This window comes from Spermophilus citellus (genome assembly GCF_964194105.1).
Source record: "Spermophilus citellus genome assembly, chromosome: 2".
Classification (NCBI taxonomy): domain Eukaryota; kingdom Metazoa; phylum Chordata; class Mammalia; order Rodentia; family Sciuridae; genus Spermophilus; species Spermophilus citellus.
In genome coordinates, this window is record NC_138183.1 from 6,051,213 (window position 1) to 6,073,586 (window position 22,374).

The following is a 22,374-nucleotide window of genomic DNA, read 5'->3' on the forward strand; positions in this document are numbered from 1 at the left end:
GCCTGGCCCGTGTGAGGCACTGGGTTGGATCCTCAGCACTGCATAAAAATTAATTAATTAATTAATTAAAGGTGAACATCTGAGCCACCGAGCCACCGGGCAGGACAGCCAGGAGCTGAGGCCTGCCCCTGCCCGCTCAGGGAGGGCGTGAGACCTCCCGGGCCTCCTGAGCAGGCCTGGACTTCCAAGGTGTCTGTGAGCAGAAACACATATTTTCAGGCAAACCACTACGAGTGGCAATATAAAAATGACTCGGGAGGCTGAGGCAGGAGGATCGCAAGTTCAAGGCCAGCCTGGGAAACTTGGGGAGACTCTGTCTCAAAATAAAAAATAAAAAGGGCTGGGGCTCGAGGGTACAGCACCCCTCCGTTCAATCCAGGGTGCAAAAACAAACAAAATAAAACAAAAACAGAGGGGCCGGGGTTCTCGGGGCCCTGCCCCCCCAGCTCGCTCCTCCAGAACTTCCCACACTGCCCGACACCAAGCACCTGGGAGCCCGGACACTGAGCCCCGGCCGCGCCAGGCTGGGTTGTCCCCCTGCCCCGCCCGACCCGAGGCCCCACTCACCCCAGCGCGGGCCCCGCAGCACTATACCAGCCCGTCGTAGAGGGACAGCGCCTGCACGATGGACGGGTCGGCCTTGGACCCCTCCTGGAACTCCTGCAGCGTCAGCTTCCCATCCGCGTTCTGCGAGGGACACAAGTGGCCAGGGTGGCACAGCCCGCCCGGCCCCGCCCACCGGCCCCGGCCCCGCCCACCGGCCCCGGCCCCGCCCACCGGCCCCGGCCCCGCCCACCGGCCCCGGCCCCGCCCACCGGCCCCGGCCCCGCCCACCGGCCCCGGCCCCGCCCACCGGCCCCGGCCCCGCCCACCGGCCCCGGCCCCGCCCACCGGCCCCGGCCCCCGCCCACCGGCCCCGGCCCCGCCCACCGGCCCCGGCCCCGCCCACCGGCCCCGGCCCCGCCCACCGGCCCCGGGGAACTAGCCAAGGAGACCCTCGGAAGTGGAGAGGGACACAGGTGGCCAGGGTGGGAGTCACCCTCCAACAGACCCCGGCCCTCACTGGCCCGTGACCTGGGGCTGTGACCCACCCCCGGGGCCTGTTTCCTCCTCTGGGGAGGGGGCGGGGAGACGTGGGGACAGCTCCTGTGCCTGGTGAACTGGAGGCCCCCTCGGCTCTGTGCTTTGTATCATTTACACACAAACGTGCCAGTCCCGAGGGCAGGGCCCACCCGTTGCTCTGGGGCCACTTTTGGAAGTGACCTTGATCACACAGTGACACTGGCCCACAGGAGGCCGGGAGGGCCCAGGAGCTCAGTGAGACACAAAGGAACCTGGATTCTCCTTGGGCTGGAGCCCCTTCCCCTGGAGCTACACACCTGCTCACACTGTGCCTGGCCTACCTAAGGGGACGGTGCCATGCTATACTTTGACCATGAGAACACTGACCTAGGGTCGCCTACCCAGGGTCCCACAGCTGGTGCTGGGGACGTCAGGTCCACACCCCAGCAGGCTGCCTCCAGGGGCTGCACAGCTTCCCCAAACAGGGGAAGTGAGACAGGGGACTAGAGCCTTGGCAAGAGACATGAGGGAGCTCCGGGGGCGGGCGCCTGGGGTTCCTTTACTGGAGGCCCCGACACGGCTTCCTCACCACCATGATTTCAAATTTCCATTTAAATCAAAGTTATTTTAGTTAATAAAAAACAGTGTGGAGGGCTAAGGAACAGCTCGGAGGTATAAAGCACGCATGGCACACACCAGCCTGCTCGGGTCCCCAGACAGACAGAACTGACGGCGCCTCCCCTGGGCTGGGGGGACTGGGCAGGCCGTGGGCAGGCGGGAAGGTCAGTCCTCCTTCTTGGACCTCTGGAGGAAAGGCCGCTGCCCCTGAGTGACAAAGCTGGAGCACCCCCACCAGAGCCAGCAGGGCCTGGGACTCTGCCTGCAGCCTTCCCCCCACACGTCACGGCACCCCAGTCCGAGCTGCACCCCAGCCTGAGCTGCACCCCAGCCCTGAGCTGCACCCAGGCCCGAGCTGTACCCCAGCCCGAGCTACACCCCAGGCCCGAGCTGCACCCCAGCCCCGAGCTGCACCCCAGGCCTGAGCTGCACCCAGCCCCGAGCTGCACCCCAGCCCAGGGCTGCGCCACCCTTTACCATTTGATGTGTTGATAGCGAGCTCCCTTAACACCAGTACAGGCCCTCCTGGGACACTGCGTTCCCACATTACTAGCTCCCTTTCTGTCCTGTGGACTTTATGCACTTGAAGCTCTTGTGCTAAGGGGTCCATGGATTTCTCCAGAATGCCAGGGGGCCCGGGGCAAAAAGAGGTCAAGGACCTGGCTATGAAGCAGACTCGTTGAGCTCACTTGCCTGAAAGTCAGGACAGAGTGGCTGCTCACAGAGGGCAGGGCGCCAGGCTGACCACGTGTCTGACCAGCCCCCAGGGGCTCAGTGGCAGAGCCAGCCCAGGCCCAAGGTCCCCACTGCCGCCCAGAGCCCCGCCCCGCTCTCCCTGCGGAGGACCAGCCTCACCTTGTCCATCATGGCGAAGATGCGGTCCACCCTCTTCTCAGGGGTGTTCTCCTCCTCGGGCAGCTCCACCGTGTTCCCCTGCCACAGGACACGGCAGGGTGGGCCTGGGCTCTGGGTTGCGTCCAACTGAGGTCCGCCTCCGCCTCCACCTCCCTCCTCATCCCGCCTTCTGCCACCTGGCCGCCTCCCCCACCCCCGCAGAGACGTCCCCAGCAGCCCAGCCAGCGGGCTGCCCCGGGGCCAGGCCCAGCCCCAGCGGCCCCTCACCACCATCTGGTAGATGGCGTCCACGATGTCCAGCATCTCATTCCTGGTGATGTAGCCGTCGTTGTCCAGATCGTAGAGCTTGAAGGCCCCTGCAACCAACCGCCCACTGTGACCCCGGCCAGGCCGCTGCTCCACGCCCTCCTCGACACGGAGCCCAAGGGGCACGGCCGGCACTCAGGGACCCACTGCCGAGCCAGGATGCACCCCTGCAGCTCGGGGTGAAACGAGTTAAAACAGGTGGATGGCCAGCGCGGGCTGCCGCTGGGGCTAGAGCCGTGTGTGGGGAGCGCAGTCCTGTAGCTGGCCCCGTCCCATCCCCCGTCCTCTGGGTGTCTGCCCCCCGGGGTCAGGTTAGGAGACAGGCAGGCAGGGAAGGGGGCTTTTGTGTGAATGAAATCTTTTTCCATGTCTAAAAAGGGGTGCTCCCGGCGCTGACGGGGACTGCGGGACCCAGTCGAGTCCTGAGTCCCTTTGCCGCGCTGCTCGGTGGCCCAGCTAAGGGTGTGCGGCCTGTCCCCCTCTCCAGGCCTCAGTAGGAGGGGTTCCTGGACTCTAGACTGACGGCCCTGAGAGCCGGGACCTGTCTGTCTGCCCTGGTGGATTCTGACGTGTGGCCTTGGGTCTGCACTCGTTGAGTGACGGATGAATAAGTGAACAAGTGAAATCCGCAGGCAGAACCGCGGCCAAGGGAGTCCCCGGACCCCGCCCCACACTGCCGGCTGACCCAGGCCCAGGCTTTCCTGGATGTCACCTGTGCTCTTGCCAGCCCTGGTCCCACAGGCCCCCGTCCATTCCTCCTGCCTGGTCCCTCCAGGAACCCTCCTCTGACCCAGAAGGGCAGGTGTCAGTGCCGCTCCCTCAGCCCAGCACAGACGGCCTGGCCCAGCTCAGTGGCCATATGAGGCCCACCTGCCCAGGGCTGGCTGCCCTGGCTGCTCAGGCCCGGCCGCCATCAGGGTCACTACCATGGTGTCTGGCGCCCCCATGTGGCGAGGGCTAGGGGCTGCCTCCCTCTATCCTGGGGGCAGGACGCGTGGGACTTACACCGTAGCTTCTCGTCCAGTGTCCCCCTGGAGGTCACCGACAGTGCCTGGATGAACTCGGAGAACTCAATCCGCCCATCCTGAGGGGAGAAGGGGTGGCCTCAGTCAGCACCCGGACCTTGGAGGGTGGTACCCGGCAGCAGCGTGACCGGGGAGCATCCGGGAGACAAGATGCCCCAGACGCCCCCCTGTGAGCACAGACCCTGCACTCATGTGCATCTACGTGTGTACACACGTGTGCATACACATCCGTGCATGCGTGTGGGCATGAGGGCGTGCACATGCATGTGGGCACGTATTCATATTCGCCTGTGTTTGCAAGTCCATGCATGAGTGAGTGTGTGTCCCTTCTTGGAAAGGGACCCTTTGCAGGGACAGTGGTGGGGGGGGTCTGGTGTGGGAGGAGCAGAGCCGGCTGCCCAGGGAGAGGGGTACCTGGCCGCCAGCAATGCCCGGCTCACCTTGTTCTCATCAAAGACGTTGAAAACAAACGTGGCGAACTTGGTGGGGTCTCCGAACGGGAAGAACTGCTTGTAGATCTTCTGGAAGCCTGCCGCGTCCAGCTGCCCGCTGGGGCAGTCCTTGATGAAGCCCTTGTACCTGGACAGCAGTGCGGCGGGAGAGGGCAAAAGGGACACCAGCTTCACCCACCCACACCAGCTCCTGCCCAGGACACAGGAAGGCCGGTGCCTGAAACAGTGCCCCATGGTCAGAGGAGCACAGACCTCACACCTCAGCTCACTCCCACCTCTGCCTCCCACAAGCTGTGTGGCCTTAGACAGGCGACCTCAGCTCTTTGAGCCTTATCCACACAAGGCAGAAAAGAATCAGCACAGGAGCAACAGAGAACTGCACGCAGAGCCCTGGCCACGGCCCCCCCCCACGGGGCTATGAGGAGAGTCGCCCATAAGCCCCCAGGAATGGCACTTCTGTACAAAGGGCCTCCTGCCATCCCCTGTCCCCCTTCCCCTCCTATACCACAGGGCCACCATATGGGGTGGGCAGCCGGCTCCCCATGCACAGCCCTCCCCAGCCTCTTCTCCCAGGAGCAGCCCCAGGGGACCCTGGCTTGTCCCAGTGCCCAGCATGGGACCCCCCAGACACCCAGGCCACTAGGATGTGGTGGCAGTCCAAGCCCCAGTGTAGGTCTCTGCTGTGCAACCAGGGACAGATGCCTGACCTCTTTGAGGCTCACGCCCATCTTGTTGGAATCAGGTGAAGAGGTACCTGGACCCCCAGGGCCCACCTTTAAAAACATCCCTGCCTGACCCCCACCAGTGTGCCCTGTGGTCTAAGAACTTAAATGTGTCTTGTGTTAAACTGATTCACGGACTGGCCCCCGGGTCGCTCAGCACCCCAGGTGGGACAGTGCCGTCTGAGGACAAGTCCTCCCACCGCAGGAAGTCAGAGGGACGCGGTCGGCACCAGCTCTGACCTCCACCCGGCCTGCCATCTGTGAGTCCCCACGGCCCAGACTGGAGCTGAGGGGGATGGACGGTGAATTCTGAGAAGGCCAGTGCCCAGAGGAACCAGATGGCTGACCCACGGTCCCACCGAGACCTGCGTGAGGTCCCACTCGCCCACCACCCGCGAAGCAGAGGATCCTGGGAGCAGCGTGAGCCACCTGTGACGCTGTGTGGGGAGAAGCCAGGGTCCCCTCCCTGCTGGCCAGCCTCTAAGGGGCCAGGATCGACGCTGGACACCCAGGGCCTGGGAGGACAGCCGGACACCTGGCGGTGGGAGCCTGGGGTTCTGAGGCCTGAGAATGGCCGTCAGGTGTCCAGGGAGGCGGGACCCTTGCTCCAGACACGCCTGCTGGGGCCAGGGCAGGTGGAGGGCGTGGAGCACCTCCTTCTGGGAGCTGGACTGGAGCAGGCACGGGGCTGTCCCAACAGTGGCCGCACACGGTGAGGCTCCCCGTGGGCTGAGCCTCTGGGCCTCTCCCTGCCCTCCCCCTCAGGGCCCTCAGGATGGCAGGTCTGGGCGCGGTCACCATGGGCCTCTGTCACTGCCCATGACAGCAGCCCAGCGCGGGGCTCCATGCTGAGCCCTGAAGACGGTTCCTCATGTAACCCCGCGGCTCACAGCCGTAGGTCCAATGATCCCACTGGACAGATGAGCCTCTGAGCTCAGAGAGGTCAACCACGGCCTCACAGCCCGTGTCGAGCCATCAGTCCGGCTCTGCTTCTCCTGTCCCCCACTGCCCATCAGCCTCTGACCCAGCCTCAATTCAGTGTGATGTCCAGGCCCACCTGGAAGCCCTGCGACTCGTCCTGCGGGGCCCTGGAGTCTGCCGGCCCCTGCCAGCCCCCGGGGCTGCTCTGAGCCTGGCGCTCACAGCCGTCCCCCCAGGAAGCACAGCAGGGCAGAGTCCGTGACACTGATACCAAAGCGTGGCTTTGAGCCCTTCTGGTCACAGGAGGGACAGACTGGCCCCCAGCTCCCTCCCTGGTGCTCCTCTCCCAGCTTCCTTCCGGGGACAGGAGGCAGACAGTTTACAAGCAAGAGGCCACCACCCCAGGTCCCCAAGCCAGGAGGGGTCCCTGGGCAGGGGAGGGACGTGCCTGGTGCAGGACCTAATGGCCTCTCCTGTGAGGGCTGCATCCCTCTGTTCTTCCTGCCCTTCTAACTCGATCCCCAGAGGTCATTCAAAACAGCAACGATGCCATGAAAGGAGCCCAGAAGCGGCCCCCTGCCACGGCTCAGTGGGGTGGGCAGGGCCGGGGGCAGCTGCAGGAGCCGGCTGTGGGCACCAGCCCGGTGGGAGCCTCCATGGCCTATCATACCTACAGAGGCTCCACAGGGCCCACCCCATGAGCAGGGGTCCCCAAAGCCCACCCCCAAGAGGCAGTGCCCATAGAGGGTGGCCAGCCCACGGCTCCAGCTTGCCCTGGCCACCCTGACCGCTGGCCTCTCTGAGCCCCTCCCCCACGCAGCCTTGACCTGCGCCCTCTTCAGCAGGCCCTGCCCTGGGCGAGATTCCTGCCAGGCCAGCGGACGGCTGACCAAGCTCCTTGCTGCCCCCCTGCTTGGCGGGGGACGAGGCGGCCCCCCACCTCCTGGTAACCCCTCATCCGTGAACCTCTCAGGGGCTCTGAGTGGCTGGGACAGGCTCCACACTTCCCAGGTCCTGCCAGGAGGTCCCTGGGCACAAAGCCTCATGATGACTCCCTGGACACCCGCCACTCCCCAGGTGCCAGGAGATGTGTCCTGCAGGAGGTGGGCCCACTGAGGCCGCAGGGTCCCCTGCTCCCCTGGTCCAGCACCAGCCCGCTGGACCAGACTCCATCACATCTGCCTCCAGGCGATGACCTCCAGTTCAACGCCCCGTCCCTGACACGGGGGCACCCCTGATGCTCCACTCATAGCCTGGTGCATAACACGGGCCCAGCAAATGTTGTCTGGTAAGTTGAGCAGATGAATACACAAACTGCCCAGCAGGGGAAGAGAGGGCAAGAGTTAGGTGTCCTGCTGCTCTGTCCTGAGCCCAGTGGAACTGGATCCTCAAGAAACCCTAGCCAGAATCTAAGAGCCCTGTGAGGATGTTAGAAGACTACTTCTGGGTGTTGATACGGCTCTGGGGGCCCAGAGAGGGGGAGAGACTGGCCCAAGGTCACACAGCAAGTTAGCAGCAGAACCAGGGCTCAGACTCAGGGCTCCTGTCTCCCAGCCTCCCCACCTCATGGCACCCCCCCATACTTGCAAGCCAGGCTGTACCGCCCCCGGGGAAATGCAAGGGGAAAGCAGCTGCTACCCAAATATTATGTAACCCATTGTTCGTCCTCCGAAGGTGGAGGAGGTATCTGCCTCGGCTGCAGCAGAGCCGGGGAGACTGAGCTTCCCGGCCACCTGGTTGCCCTGGGCCTCGGATTCGCCTCAGACGGCCAGGCTCTGAAGCCAGACTTCCTGCAGCCCTAACCTGGGGTACAGCCCCTCCCCACAGGGGGCACCCGGGACTGAGAACCAAGCCCAGGAACCTGTCCCAGGACGGCTGGGATGTGACTGAACCAGCCCCACCCGCCCCAGGTCAGGTCTGGGCAGGTCCCAGCCTCCTCCCTCTCCTGTGGAGCCCCAGCCGTCTGCCGGTGCCCAGGCACGCGGGCCTGTGCCCTGGGCCTGGCCCTCACCTGCCATGCTGTGGGAGGGACCCTGCACAAAACCCTTCCCCACAACCCGGTGGCCCTGTGGGGAAGTGACTGGTCAGCCCTGGGCAGGGTTCCCGCCCTACGCGCCTGATGCTGGACAGCTCTGGGCACTGGAGACGGCAGGCGCCACCTCCTCCAGTGACTGCCACCCTGTCCCCAGACCTTGCCAAACACACCCTGGGGCAGCGTCACTGGGTTTACAGCCACTGGACTGGGGGACCCCAGCCGGCAGGGATCTGCCGCAGAAGTGCCCGCGGGTCACACAGGATCCCAACAAGCCCCAGGGGAAGGGGACAGACTGGGTGCCCTCCGGGCTAAGGTCCCGGGACTTCTGCCTGGCCCACCCCTTTGTGTAACTGTGCCCTGAAGGCCGGAGCTCCGCCTGCATCCCCGAGGCAGGCGCCATTCCCGTTCACCCCCGACCCTCCGGGGAGCTGGCCCGCCGCAGGTTCTGGGTTGGTGTGGAGTCCAGTCCTCGGCTGGCCAGTGGGGTGGCTGCAGGGGGCCAGCCTCCAGATGGAGTGGGGATGGGAGAGAGGGGCCAGGTCTGCCACAGCCTGTGGGCTCCTCTGCAGCCAGAGTCCCCCGTGGGGACAAGGCCCCAGGGGTCTGCCTTCCTCACACCTCGGGCTGGACTCTGGACCCCAGGGGGAGGGACGGGAGTCCTCACATCACTGGTACAGGTCACCCAGCAGAGGGGCAGGGGTGACGGACATGCCACGGGTCAGGATGTCAGCTGGGATCTCCAGGCTCAGCCCCCGAGTCTCGGGCGCCCGAGGGTGGAAGACCCTGGGTTCCACCGCACGCACCAGGGTCGGGAGTGCGAGGGGCCTCTTCCTCATCATCACTGTGGTGGTCACTGGCTCATCCCTGTGCTGCCCGTTTCACAGGCTGCATCAGCCTGAAGGACTCTGAGGCGTCAGAGAGGAGTTTCTTTATGTTTTTTTAACTGAAGAACAGCTCTGACCTCTGAAGCAAACCGCTCCGTCCTGGCTCACCCTTGACCTTGTGCGACCCTGGGCAGGCAACTTCCTCTCTGAGCCTCAGTGACCCTGTCTGTGAGGTGGGGACCAAGCCAGTACCTGCCTTAAGGGCCTGCGGGAGCCTGGACAGTGGGGGGCCTGACCTCTCCACAGCACCAGAGGGGCCAGGGCAGCAGGAGCCCCTGCACCCGCCAGAGGCCCTTCCTAATACCCAACCTCCTGGTTCAGGTCAGTGCCCCGGATGCTGGGTGCCGGCCCCTGGCCACCCCATGATCGCCTGCAGCAGGTGCCCAGAGGCCTCTTCTCACCCCACCTTGTGCAAGGACAGGGCTGGACTCTTGGAGGCCAGAGAGAGAAATAACCAAGCACAACCAGGGGCGTCGGCCTGCGCAGCTGGGAGGGCCGCCTCCCAGATCCTTCCCTGTCATCTTTTCAAAAGAGCTCCAGGAGGGGCCCCAAGCGCTCGGGTGAGGAGGACCCTCCTCTGGGCCCTCTCTCCAGGACTTCAGGTCTGTGGGCTTCCCAGAGCCAAAGCCAGCAGCCCCGAGCCCTGCAGCCCAGGCCATGAGGAGGAAGGACACAGAGCTGTGACTGGGCAGGGTCTCCGCCCTCCGAGCCCCAGCTCTGTAACACACCACTCCTGGGACTCGCCACAAGGCACTAAACGTGGCACGGTGCTGCCCACGGGGGAGCGCGGGGACGTTGGGGGAGCTGCCCCCTCCCCGGGGTGCGTGGGACGGTCCAGCTGGCTCTGCGGGCGGCTGCAGGATCCCTCCTGCTTCACCCTCTGTTTTTGTTACAACATGCTGGGATATTTGTTTTTTGTAAAAATAATAAAACAAGAGAATTTGGAAAATAGGAGAAGGAAAAAAGCATCCGTGATCCGGCCACCCACGCGGCCACCAACGCCGGCCCAGCCCCCGCCTTCCTCACTCCCGGCTCCCTTTGCCTCCTGCAGTTTCCCTCCATGGAACTGGGTGTGCCCTGCTGTCATGAGGGCATTCTTGTGGCTTCCCAGATGACAATGATGTCCATGTCACCTCCCGGGGCCCGGGGCCTGCTGCTGCCTCTTACTCCACAGCCCAGTGTGGCTCCTGATCTCTCAGGGTGCAGAGCAGGGCTCTCGGGAGTGGGGACCAGAGGGCGGGAAGCCAGGGGTCCAGGCACCCAGGGGCCATGTCCCCACACTGGTGCCCAGGGCCAGCAGGGCTGAGGCCACAGGGGTCCCCAGGGGCTGGAGCCAGGGGAGGATGCCCACCTGGCCTGGCCTGGCATCGCTCTTCTGGGACCTGGGGCCTGACTAGCCCCAGGGCCTGAGTTCAAATCTAGGCTGCGTTTGCACTGGCTGCACACAGGGTCAGGGGACGAGATCACACCGCAGCCCTGAATAGCAGCCCTAAAGTCAGCAGGGAACAAGACAGGCCAACTCTGCAGAGGTGACGAATGAGCCAGGCAGAGGGAAGGAACAGCGGCCGGAAGAGCAAGGAAGGAGGTCCTGAGGTGGGGGAGCTTGGCCGGGGTGAGGGACAGCAAGGGCGGCCATGCTGGTGAGCCGGGAGAGGGCGAGGCCAGAGAACACGGGAGCCCTGGCCCGTGCCAGGTGCAGTGGGAGGTCCCAAAGGGGCTTCGAGCAAGAGAGCCAGCCACCCACCCACCCAAAGCTCTCCCTGTGTATGTGGAGAAGGGGCCACAGGAGCCCGTGAGGGGGCAACGGCAATTCCATCAGCTGCACAGAGCACCGAGGAGACTGATCCAGAACACTGGGATCTGGGATCCATTATCAATGCCTGCCACGGGCACAGGAGGGGAGGGTGAGGCCTGAGTGCCCCTGTTTAACCATCCTGGTCTCCCGGTTTTCTATTTCTAGAGGTGGCCTTTCTAGAAACAGGAGAGGGAGGGCTGACCTGGGAGGGCAGGAAAGGGCTGGTTCAGCTATCTGTACCCTGGGAGGCTCCACCAAAGTGAACCGAAGCCTACTTATTCGACGTCCACAGAACTTTCTGGAACTTTCTTTCTTTAGAGCTTGCTAGGGAAGGTGTCACACAGTGAGGAGCAGGTGTGCAGGCACAGGCCAGCCTCCTTGGCCTCCCTGCTGGTTCCCTCCCAGGCTTGACCCTGCCTCGAGGTCATGTGCTCCTCCAGGTAGTGGCCCAGCCGGCAGCGCCTGCCTGGACCCTGCCCCTCAAGGCCCCACCCCGGCCTGTCACCCTGCTCAGCCGGAGATGCTGCTGCTTTGTGTTGATGTGTCTGTCCAGGGCTGGGGCTGGGTCTGTGTCACCTGGTGTCCCTGCATCTGGGACAGGCCCTGGGCAGCCCTGCCCCACCAACGCTGGGTGAGTGAATGGGAGCGACCTGCCCTTGGCCCACCTGGGCCTCGGTTCCCCATCAACATGGTGAGGAGGGGTCCCCCCAGCGCTGCTAAGATGGGGGCAGCAGTGGAGGCTCTGCTCAGCACACCACGGGGACGCGCTTGCCAGGCACCCTCCCAACATCCCCCACAAAGTAGAGCATCTGCTCTTGACGCCGTCCGCCAAGCCCGACTCCCACACCCGCCTTCCGACGGGGACCCTGAGGCCCCAGGAACCTTCGCCCAGGTGTGGGCAAGTCAGAGCGCGGCCAGCTGCCCGGCTCCGAGCCCCTACCCTGGCCACCTGCCTCTCCTGGGCGGCCAGGGGAGCACCTGGGAGCTCAGTGTCCTCCTCCTCGAGATGCAGATGGGTCCTTCTCCTCCAGGGGACTGCGAGGGGAAACAAGTGGGGCTGCCTTGAGTGTCCCCTGTCACCCACGGGTGCTGAGGAAGTGCTCCGTCTCTCAAGGACAGGCCTTGCCTGTGGGGAGCCATTCTCACACGTGACTGGGCGACTCCCGGTCTGGGTGAGGTGCTCTGGCTGTGTCGGAGCTTTCCCAGCCCTCTCCTGATGAGAGAACCCATCCGTGTGGGGGTGTGACTGACCACTGACCCCGGGGACCCAATCACTGACCCTGACCTTGGAGTGCGGCCCCCCTCAACCTTCATTGGATGGAATTCTCCCCTGAATCTCTTGTTCCCCAATAAAAGGCTACTCCCAGGCGTGTTCACTCTCTCTCTCCTGCTAGCCCAGAGTAATCCTTGCTGCCCTGCCGGGCGGTTAGAGGAGGGAACCAGAGAGGGGAGCCGTCTCGGACCTGGTCATAAAATAAGGTAACTGAGTCTGTGTGTTTATTTCGATCTCGCTAGCTGACTTTTATGCCAAGAACCTCATTAATGAAACCATTGCGCTGGCCGCATGGTGGACTTGCCCTCTTCCTGCCCTGGAAGGAAGGTCTGGGAACCCTTCTCCCACCGGAGGGCCACATCACGGCTAGGGCGACAGTGTTCCTGCCTGTCTCCTAATGGCCACCCAGGACCCTAACCCGGACCCCCGCCCGGCCCCCAGAGGATGGGGGCCGCCCCTGGTTCAGGAGACCTGTGCAGCCTCCTTCCCTCAGCGGGGCCAGAGCCAGGTCCTGGGGTCCTGCTGCCCACTGTCATGGCAGCCCTGCCACCCCCAGGTGCGGGCGAGGGACTCCCTGTGAGCCTCCGTTTCCTTGTTTGCCACATGGAGGTGACAGGCCACGTCACACTCGGGAATGTGCTCCCAAAGCACTAAGAGGGGTGCCTTCGAGGGCTGAGCATCCACTGTGGCCAGGCCCTGGGGACACAGCGAAGGACAGGCGAAGGTGACCAGCCTTGAGCTGGGGGACGCAGACAGGGGCAGAAACATTTAACCACTGTCACAGGCCATCACAGAGAAGCATGGGTCAGTGGGGGTCAGAGAGACCCCAACCCAGCTAGAGGCCAGGGAGGGTCCCAGGAAGGAGGCTGAGGGGGAGCTGGAGCCAGGAGGGGGCCCACGCGGGGGAGCGGCCAGGACAGAGCCCTAACTGCAAGGAACGTCACCAGGTCAGGCTGGCAGAGGGCAGGGTGGCACACGCCTGGGCAGCCAGCAGGCTGGACCCCACGGGGCCACTCGGCACATAACCATGCTCAGTGTCAGGGCTCCTCCGAGGCCAGCGAGGGAGTGAGCGGAGGCCGGCCTCCTAGGGTCTGGCTGCACCCGGCCCCTCTGACCACCGGCGGGAAGGGAAGAGCATGTCCAGAGGGAAGTCCAGGGGGGCTTCCTGGAGGAGGGTCCTAGGCTGCACCTTGGAGGAGGAGCCCAGGAAGGGAGCCCAGGGATAGAGACCTAGAAGCAGGAATGTTCTGGAACGCCCACCTGGGGAAGTCGGGAAGTGGGAAACGAGGTCAGTCCTGGGATAGAGCTGGGTGGCTGCTCGCTCGCCTGCCCGCTGCTGGCTCGGCCAGCTCAGCCTCCCATCACTGCCCACCTGGCCAGGGTCCCCTGCGGAGGTCAGCAGAGCCCGCAGGACATGGCTCTGCACCTTCTACAGTGTGAACTCGGGCATGGGGGTGTCAGAGGTGGCCCGGGAGGAGCCCGGAAGGAGCCCGGGAGGCCTCCCTCCAAGCTGTTCCCCATCATCTTACAGCGGGAGCCCCCGTCCTCCCCATATCACACAGTGACCAACAGCATCACCCAGGCCAGGCACCCTACACCATTACAGACCTCACTGACCCCTCCCTGCAATACCTTCCATTTGCTCCAGGACAAGCGACCTCAGAATCCGTCTTAACACACACTCTAGGCAAGCCACCGCGGGCTGACCAGAGCTGGCGCCCAAAGGAAATCTACCCGCCACGCCCGACCTAGTGCACCTAGCCATTGTGAGCAGACTCACCTGAGCCCCTGAGAGGAAAGAGACCTGTCAAGGCCACACAGCATTTAATGACAAAGCTGGGCCTGGCCCTGTCATCCTAACCCCTCCCTAGGGTCTAGTGGGCCTGGGGGTGCCCCAGGCCCTAACTGCCAGCACCCCACCCAAACCAGTTAGCTGAGAACGCACCCGAGCCAGGGACAGGGCTGGTGTGTGGATGGGCATGCTCCGAGGCCCCTGCGTGCTGTCCTGGGCACCAGGACTCTGTCCCCATCAGCACAAAGCCCCCGTCCCCACCCCTGAGTTTGGGGAAACGGCTACTCACCACTGCTGCACTTCCTTCTCGGTGACTGTGAGAGAAAACAGAAAAGTGGCCGTTAGCTCAGGTGACCCCGCACACGCCAATGCTCACTGGGGCCACCGTTCTGTCCACCCCACCTGCAGCCTCCCTGTCCGCTCAGGGCACCGACCTGCTCTGGACAAGAAGAGGTGACAGGGCTAGGTGACGAATACTGGGCAGGGGACAGCGCTGGCCCCTCCTCCCAATGCTCACTGTGCTGCTGCTGCTGCTGCTGTGAGCCCCAGAAATACCCGGGGACGCCGCGGTCACTTCTCCAGGAAGCCAACGTTCAAGCACATTCTTTCCCATCTCTCAGTCCCCAGGGACAATCGGGGAGGGTGGCTGTCCAACCTGGCTGCCCCGCCTGCCTGTGGGGACCTGGCCAGGTGGGGGGGGCCACTCTCAGCAGGAGGGCCAGCTCCCTCCCTGCCCCCCTAGGCCCTTGGTGGACAGTCCAGGTTCTTCCACTGGCAAGATGTGGTGATTGCGTGAACCCAAAGCCGGGAGGAACCACAGAAACCTCTGACCCGAATGGTCACTGAACTGACCGTGAAACAGCCGGACGGGGTTTTCTGAAAAGCACTGAACCTGTCAAGCTGGGACCAAACCCAGGTTCTCTCTCAAGTCACTGAACAAGGACCTCAAGCCCCTCTCCTTGCCCATGTGACATGGGAGAGCTCCCGAGCACCCTGTGCCTCGGTTTCCTCATTTGCAGGCACGATGGCAGCGGTACCTGCCACACGGCGCTGGCCCAGGACCCCATCCTACCAGGGGCAGAAGTGCCTGGGTCCCCAGATGTGGGGCGGAGAGCTCCAATGAGCTCACGGGGGACGGGGAGTGAAGGAGTGAGCAGGGGGGTGAGCAGACAGAAGGCATCCAGGCGGCCCGGAGCTGTCCCTGCCCACACAGGCCGGGGGAGGTCACATCACGAAAACCGCTCAGACAGCCACCAAACACCAAGCGCCCACTGTGACCAGGCCTGCGCCCAGGGCGGCCCTGCCCCAGTCTGAGGGAAGATAGCATTGGTCTTCCCCAGCTCCACGTGGGGACACGGAGGCCCACAAGTCCAGGAAGAGGGTCCAAACTCAGGTGTGGGACTGAGAACCCGCATCAGACCCCAGTGTGCACTGAGAGCCTCCCATCCGCCCCTGAGCCCAGATCAGACCCTGGGATGAGAACTGCCCAGGGGCCACCGCGGTGGTGCAGGCCTGTAATCTCAGTGGCTTGGGAGGCTGAGGCAGGAGGATCACGAGTTCCAAGCCAGCCTCAGCAATGGCGAGATACGAAGCACCTCAGCGAGACCCTGTCTCTAAATAAAACACAAAGTAGGGCTGGGGACGTGGCTCAGTGGCGGAGTGCCCCTGAGTTCAATCCCTGGTACCAAGAGAGAGAGAGAGAGAGAGAGAGAGAGAGAGAGAGAGAGAGAGCGAGCCAGGCCATGATGGAGATGCCACTCTCCTGGAAGCCCAGACCTGGCATGGAAGAATGCAACTTCCCTGAGAAAATTCTGGCAGAGGTACAGGATGAGGGGTAAGGCCTGGGAGTGGACAGGGAAGGTGTCCCTGGTCTTACCCAGGACAGACTGCCCTAGACCTACCCCCTGCAGGAATCTGGGGACACAGGTGGCCCACTACCGCACAGCCAAGAGCTGAGGGCCACCAGCTCTGGAGCCCGGCCAGTGAACCCACGTCCAAACCAAGCCCCAGAACTCACCAGCTGTGCGACCCTGGGGAAACCGCTTCCCCGTCTGAAGCTCGGTTTCCTCATCTGCACGTGGGCATGTTGGGAAGGTTAGGTTAGAAAGCACCAGAATCCCACAGCGAGGTGGGACCCATCTCCCCGGGAGGAGACAGAGTTCTGGGGGTCTGCCTGCCTGTTGGAGGGCACCTGAGTCACCTGCCAGGAGAAGCAGGCCAGGATGATGCTCCCAGGCCCAGAACGAATGGCCAGTAGGGTCCCCAACCCCACCCCAAGTCAGCCAAGGAGCTGCCGGACCCCGTGTGACCTAAGCAAGGGCCTGAATGGCAGGTCCACTGCGGACCCCAGGTGGGCCTCATAGGGCCAGAGAGCTACTCCCCGGGATCCCCCAGCTCAGAAGTCCCACCAACCTCAGAAGTCTCTGGCAGCCTTCCCCAGGGCCGCTGTCTCTCCAGCCTCCCCTGCTCTTCCTCACCCATCAAGCCACCAGCAGCCCTGTGACATGGTTGGCTGCACCCCCTTGGACTGTCCCCCACACAGAACACCGGGTGAGCAGCAGGTGGCCAAGCCCCGGGGACATGAGCAGGCCGGGGAGATGCACCCTATGCACACTTTGAGCAACTAATTAACCTTCAGGAGACAGTTGAGGCTTCCAGTGTCCCTTGGCCCCATGCCACGGCCAGCAATCCCAGCAGCTTCATGCCTGGGGCCTTGGAGGACCTTGGAGGGCAACAGATAGGGACCTCTCTGGGGCATAGCCACCCACCCCAGCCCCTGCAGAGGCCAAGCAGGCCTGCATCCAACCCAGGCCTCTGCCCACCAGCCACCACCCCACCCCAAGGGGACCTGAGAAACATGGCCAAGGCCCTGCCAAAAGGTGGTCCGCAGTCCCAGCCATTCCGACACCCCCTTTGAGATTCCTCTTAAATGGCTGGGCGCTCGCCTGTAATCCCACGGAGGCTGAGGCAGGAGGATCGAGGGTTCAAAGCCAGCCTCAGCAACTTAGCAAAGCCCTAAGCAACTCGTGAGTCCCTGTCTCTAAATAAAATACAAAGGGGGCTGGGGATGTGGCTCAGTGGTTGAGTGCCTCTGAGTTCAATCCCTGGCACCAAAAAAAAAAAAAAAAAAAAAAAGATCCCTCCCTCCCTGTCCCCAAGTGTGGATCCTCTCCAGAGTTTTCTGGAAATCATCCCTCTTAGTTTTTACTCAATTGCTTCATCTCGCTTCTGCCTAAGCAATCATATCTCTAAAATCACCAGCGACTTGGGCCATTTATTCTCTAATACACAGTGAAGATGTCACTGCTGAAAAGAGCAGAGTGGCTGGCCACCCTGGGCCGTCCTCCATGCGCTGGAAGGACGTGTCCTCCACTGAGTTCTCCTGCCAAAACTGTTTACCTGAGTCTAATCCTGAGGACAGATGACAAAGCCAGAATGTGGGACATTCAACAGGGCAACTGGCCAGGACACTTCAATCAGCCAGTGCCATGAAAGGCCACGTGGGCCAGAGGAATGTTCCAGAAAAGACCAAGCCAAGGAGGCAACCAGAGGGCCCTGCCGATGCCCAGTGGGGCCTGGGACCCGGAGGGAATGGAGGCTAGTGGAGGTGGGGAGGCCGGGCGGGCTGCAGGAGGCTCAGCCGGGGCCCTGTTGACCATTTAGGGGTGGACAGGGCAGGGAGGCTACATGAGAGAGTGTCCTTTCTCTTGCCGGGCCCCTCGGTGTTTAGGACGGGGTGTCTGCAGCTTCTGCTAATTTACCAAGGAGGTGAGAGCCACGAAGCCTGGGATCCAACGCACAGGGATTTGCTGCATAATATTTCAAAAGAAAAAGTTGGGGGAAAATGTTTGTCAACCCGTGCGCCCCCACACGACGCCACGAGGGCTGGTCCTGCCCTCGCAGCTCTGACCCCACAGGCACAGGGGGAGGGAAGCCTCGTGAGGTCCAGCTTCCCTGGGCCTTGGCCTCTGTCCAGGCACCACAGTGACCTCCCCCTCTGCCCAGGCACCACAGTGACCTCCCCCTCTGTCCAGTTACCACAGTGACCTCCCCCTCTGTCCAGGCACCACAGTGACCTCCCCCTCTGCCCAGGCACCACAGTGACCTCCCCCCTCTGTCCAGGCACCACAGTGACCTCCCCCTCTGTCCAGGCACCACAGTGACCTCCCCCTCTGTCCAGTTACCACAGTGACCTCCCCCCTCTGTCCAGGCACCACAGTGACCTCCCCCCTCTGTCCAGGCACACAGTGACCTCCCCCTCTGTCCAGGCACCACAGTGACCTCCCCGCTCTGCCCAGGCACCACAGTGACCTCCCGGCTCTGCCCAGTTACCACAGTGACCTTCCAGGCAGCAGCCCCAAGCCTGGGCCCCTCCCCTCTCCCCAGAGCCTCGACCTCACACCCCCCTTCCCTCCTTGGGTCCAAGCCCAAGGCTCAGGGCTCAGGGTTGGTTGGACAGGAATGCCAGCCCCCTGGGTCCCCTGCCCACACCCAACCCAGGGGCCCCTGCCCCAGCTCCTGTTCCCTCCTCCCCTCTGATGCCAGGGAGCCCCTCTCCACGTCCCCAGCCCAGCGGAGACACCCTTTCCTAGCAAGCCTCTTGACCGGCCACGCCCGGGGGCCCCCTCCACAGGGGATCTTATGTGCCACATAAGTGTCACAACAGGGGGCAGAGGTCTGACCAAGGCAGGACCAGGCCCAGAGGAAAAAGGGCCACAGTGAATGGAATGGCCCTGGCCAGGGCTCCCGCCCTCCTGGTCCTGTGGCCTTGGCCTCTGAGCCTGGTCTGCTCACTGTAAGAGGGGACACGCAGCCTCGACCTGCTGTCTCTGACAAGAGGAGCGTGTACTTGAGGTACAGCCCTGGCGGGGACCCTGTAGAGCACCTGGTCTCTCCCCAGCTGGACGCTAAGCCCCCAGAGGTCAAGGTACTTCTCCTGGCTCTGCCCAGCCCGGCCCAGCACGCTGCACAGGGACACACGTGAGCCCTGCTGATGCCTGCTGCCCTCAGCCCTGCACCGGGCCAGAGCTGGCCTCTGATGCAGGTCACCCGCTGAGGACCTGCACCAGCATCTGGCTTGGGCCTTGGGGGCTGTGTTCCTCAGCACGCTCCTGCCCCCAGGCCTGCGGCCCAGGCTCCTGCAAAGCCAGGAGGGAGGCTGGGTGCAGACAGTCCTCGGGAGCCGGAGTCCTCCCCTCGAGGAGCTGGAGTCCTCCCCTCGAGGAGAACGGGGCATGAACTCCCAAGGGCACAGCCACGGGGAGGGGCTCTCGAGAGGTGGGAGGGTACTGCAGCCCAAGCCGGGAGGGGGGGCGAGGTGTCCACTCCACCCGCTTCCATTGACCCCGCTGAGAACAAGGCTGCGGAGGGGGAGGGGAAGGGGAGACCCAGCCCCTGCTGTCCACCAGCCTGGCCGGCAGGCTATCTGATGCCAGGCTGCCGCGATGCTGCAGTGCCCAGGGCCTCCTCCCCCCAGGCAGCTCCCGAAGCTCCTGGGCTTCTGCTCCCTTCCACGCAGCTCCTGTCTGCCCGTCCCAGGAGCCAGGACAAACATCGAGTTTGAGTCTCATTTCCTTAAAGCAAAATCCCCTGATCCCGGATGAAGCTCAGCTCAAGCACGGTGGGACAGACAGCCGGGGAAACAGAGAGCAGGGGCTGGGGACCCCGCAGGGGCACGGCTGCGGCAGGAGGGATAGAGGGCAGATGGCAGACCTCCGGCCATTCCAGCCGCTCCGGCCACCCCTCCGGTGACCGTCTCCTGCTGCCCCATCCCATCCCCCCAGGAGCCGAAGGAAAACCCCTCAGCAAGGGATCCTCGGGCTGAGTGACCCAAGAGGGAAGGCAGGGACACTCTGGGCTGCCACCAGCGACCTTCCACCCTAACACCTTTGCCTACTGACTGCTTCCTCGGGGACACACGGGCTTCCCCAGGGTTCCACTGGGTCCTCTCCTCACACTCTCTGGGGACAAAGCAGCACCCTGCCCTGTCGCTCCAGGCTCCTCTCTGGCCAGGCCCCTCGTCCAGCCCAGGGGCCTCTGGCTCCACTGGCCTGTGGTCTCCCCCACCTCCTCCTCCAGGGCCCCATCCCAAGAAGGCCCTCTCCTGCCCCACCCAGCGGTCCTGCACCAGCCACAAAAACGCCCTCTGCCCTGGCTCCAGAAGGCCTGGCCAGCTGGCCTGCTCCCCTCCCAGCCCTCCCACCCAGCCCACCCCTGCCCCTGCCCAGCCCCCCACCTCCATCCCCCGTCCCCTCCATCTGACCCTTCCAGCCCCAGGAAGGCACAGCAGAGATCTGGTCCCCTGCACAAGGTGACCTGTGCAGGATGGAAACGGGCCAGGCTCCTTCCCACCAGTGGGGACAAAGCCCTGAGAGCCCTGGGAACAGCAGAGGGGGGTCAGGAAGAGAGGAAGGTGGGCCACCAGGAGGCCCAGGCACAGGCAGCCTCAGCTCCACGTGGAGCCCTCAGGAGTGCTATCCCAGGTGACGCACGCGGGGACACGGGCGGGGTGCTGGGCAGGCAGCGGGCAGCACGGTCCTGAGGTCAGGTGTCGCTGGATGCTCTGCCAGGAAGACATCCCACCAAGCCTCCCCCTGCTCCCCACAGATGCCCAGTGGAGAGCCCCAGGTGCCCTGGGCAAGCCACAGGCCCGGGCCCTGATGCAGGAGGAGGGCTCCCCTCAGCCTCACCCCGGCCTCCCTGCTCCCTGCAGGGTGGCAGCGGCCCAGCCTCCTTGGCGTGAGCTGTTTCCACCCACAGTCGCTGCGCCAGCTGGACGCCCAGCGCTGGGCACACAGCAGTCAACAGGAAGGACAGGCGGCCTGCGGCGCCTCACACCCAGCCTTGGTGCTGCTCGCCCGCCTACTGGGAACCCAGGGACGCCACCTGCTACCCACACCCACGGGCCACTGCACTGGCCTCCGCTGCAGGATCCGGTCAGCGCCTCGCAAGTTCAGGAGGCTCGGGCTGCCGCTGCGCCCCTGTGGTAACCAGGTGGCCGGCTCCCACCAGCCCTGGCCCTACTCCTGCCCACCCCCAGCCCGGCCTCCTCCCCTCCCTCCCAGCACCTGGCCTCCATGCTGGGAGCTGCAGCCGGGGTCTGTAGGACATGGCTGAGCCCTCCTGGGGACACTCATCAGAGTGTCTGGGGGACAGGGTCCTCTGGACCATAAGACCTGGTGAGTGGGGGTGGTCCCTGGCCACGGCTGGGCCAGCTTTGCCCCCTGGCTCTTGGGACCTGTTCTCATCACCGAGCTGGGGGATGCCTGAGGTCCCCAGAGGATGCACCCTCCCTCACCAAGGGCCTTGTCCACCAGGTGGCTGCAGGATGGTGCTCTGGCCCTCTGAGCCGTGCTCTCCTCTCCTGCAGTAAGGGCCACAGGACGCAGGTAGCAAGAGCGACTGGCACACAGCCTGCACCCGGCACAGAGAGGCGGCTGCAGCCGCACGGGGCTGGGCAGGGCAGTAGTGTAAGATACCAGGGGCTCACTGCCTTCCACGTGGGGGACGCCACTGAGGGCTAGTGCATGCCACCATAGGTCACTTCCTGCTACCCCCAGAGAGAGGAAGCGGATCCTTCAGAGAACTCAGGTGTGAGAGGCTACCCGGAGACACCTGGATCCCAAGGGGACTTTTGGCTCAACCCAGACGACATGAACAGCAGTGGTGGAGAGAAATGGGGCCAGCTCCATCAGACCCAGAGCTGACTGTGCCCAAGGAGGGACACGCCAAGCCCCCCAGACCCTGGCAAGCACTGGCTGAGCACCCTGAGTGCACAGTCCGGCAGGAAGCACCCAGCACCTGCCCATCCAAGCACCCCTTCCCGGACAGCCAGGCTGCACCTCGGCCTGCTCCCTGCTTAGATGCCTCCAAAACAAGGCTTAAGGGGACGTGGCTCAATGTAGAGCACCCGCCCGATGTGTGAGGCCCTGGCTTCAAACCTCAGCACCGAGAGAGAGAGAGAGAGAGAGAGAGAGAGAGAGAGAGAGAGAGAGAGAGAGAGAGAGAGAGGTGGGGCGGGGGAGGGGGAGAGAATGCTGGTTTGAATCCTGGGGACTGAACCTCAATGTTCTCATCTGACAAAGGGGATGAAGATCAAAGTCTCCATTCCAAAGAGCTCACAAGTCAGTGAATGTGCTTTGTCCCTGCAGAGGACCTTGTGATGCAGGGAGTCCTAAAGATGTCCCTCACAGAGCCCTCAAGGGGAGACGGCTGGTGGCACCCCCAGTTCAAGCAACCACGGGAAGCAAGGTTTAGTTCAAATCTTGTGTTCTGGCTCAATTATTTCTGCAGATTTTGCATCTGCCCCCAACATTTGTGGGTGTCTTACTCTAAGAATGAAGTTATGGTACATATTGATTTTAAATTCTATGTAAGTTAAACCCGCCCCCCAATTTTTTTCATGTAAAATTGCAGGAAGAGGTGCTTTGCCTTGTGGTCTCCAGGAATAATGACAAGAGGTTTCCCTGCAGTGCTCACTGCATGCTCAGCCTGGACACAGATCTCACTCAATGTCCACCTGATGTGTGTGACCAGGACCCTGATTACCTCCACTGCCCAGATAAGGAGACTGAGGGTCCCAGAGGGAAAGCCACCTGCCCATGGGCCAAACTGCACCTGCATTGGCCCTGGGAC

General features: G+C 63.6%; 1 protein-coding gene across 2 annotated transcripts in view; it reads right to left on the bottom strand.

Annotated features, from left to right (window-relative positions):
* NCS1 (neuronal calcium sensor 1) overlaps positions 1-22,374 on the bottom strand; it is a 41,599-nt gene that overhangs the window by 7,877 nt on the left and 11,348 nt on the right. For both annotated transcript variants that reach the window (XR_014020400.1, XM_081279169.1), the window contains exons 2-7: positions 14,030-14,054; positions 4,307-4,445; positions 3,847-3,925; positions 2,803-2,891; positions 2,536-2,613; positions 568-687 (exon numbers count right to left, since the gene is read on the bottom strand). Coding sequence is in view for 1 of the 2 variants with exons in the window: in XM_081279169.1 (XP_081135295.1) it covers positions 589-687; positions 2,536-2,613; positions 2,803-2,891; positions 3,847-3,925; positions 4,307-4,445; positions 14,030-14,054 (509 nt within the window). In the remaining variant the exon portion in view is untranslated. The remainder of the gene's footprint in view (positions 1-567; positions 688-2,535; positions 2,614-2,802; positions 2,892-3,846; positions 3,926-4,306; positions 4,446-14,029; positions 14,055-22,374) is intronic.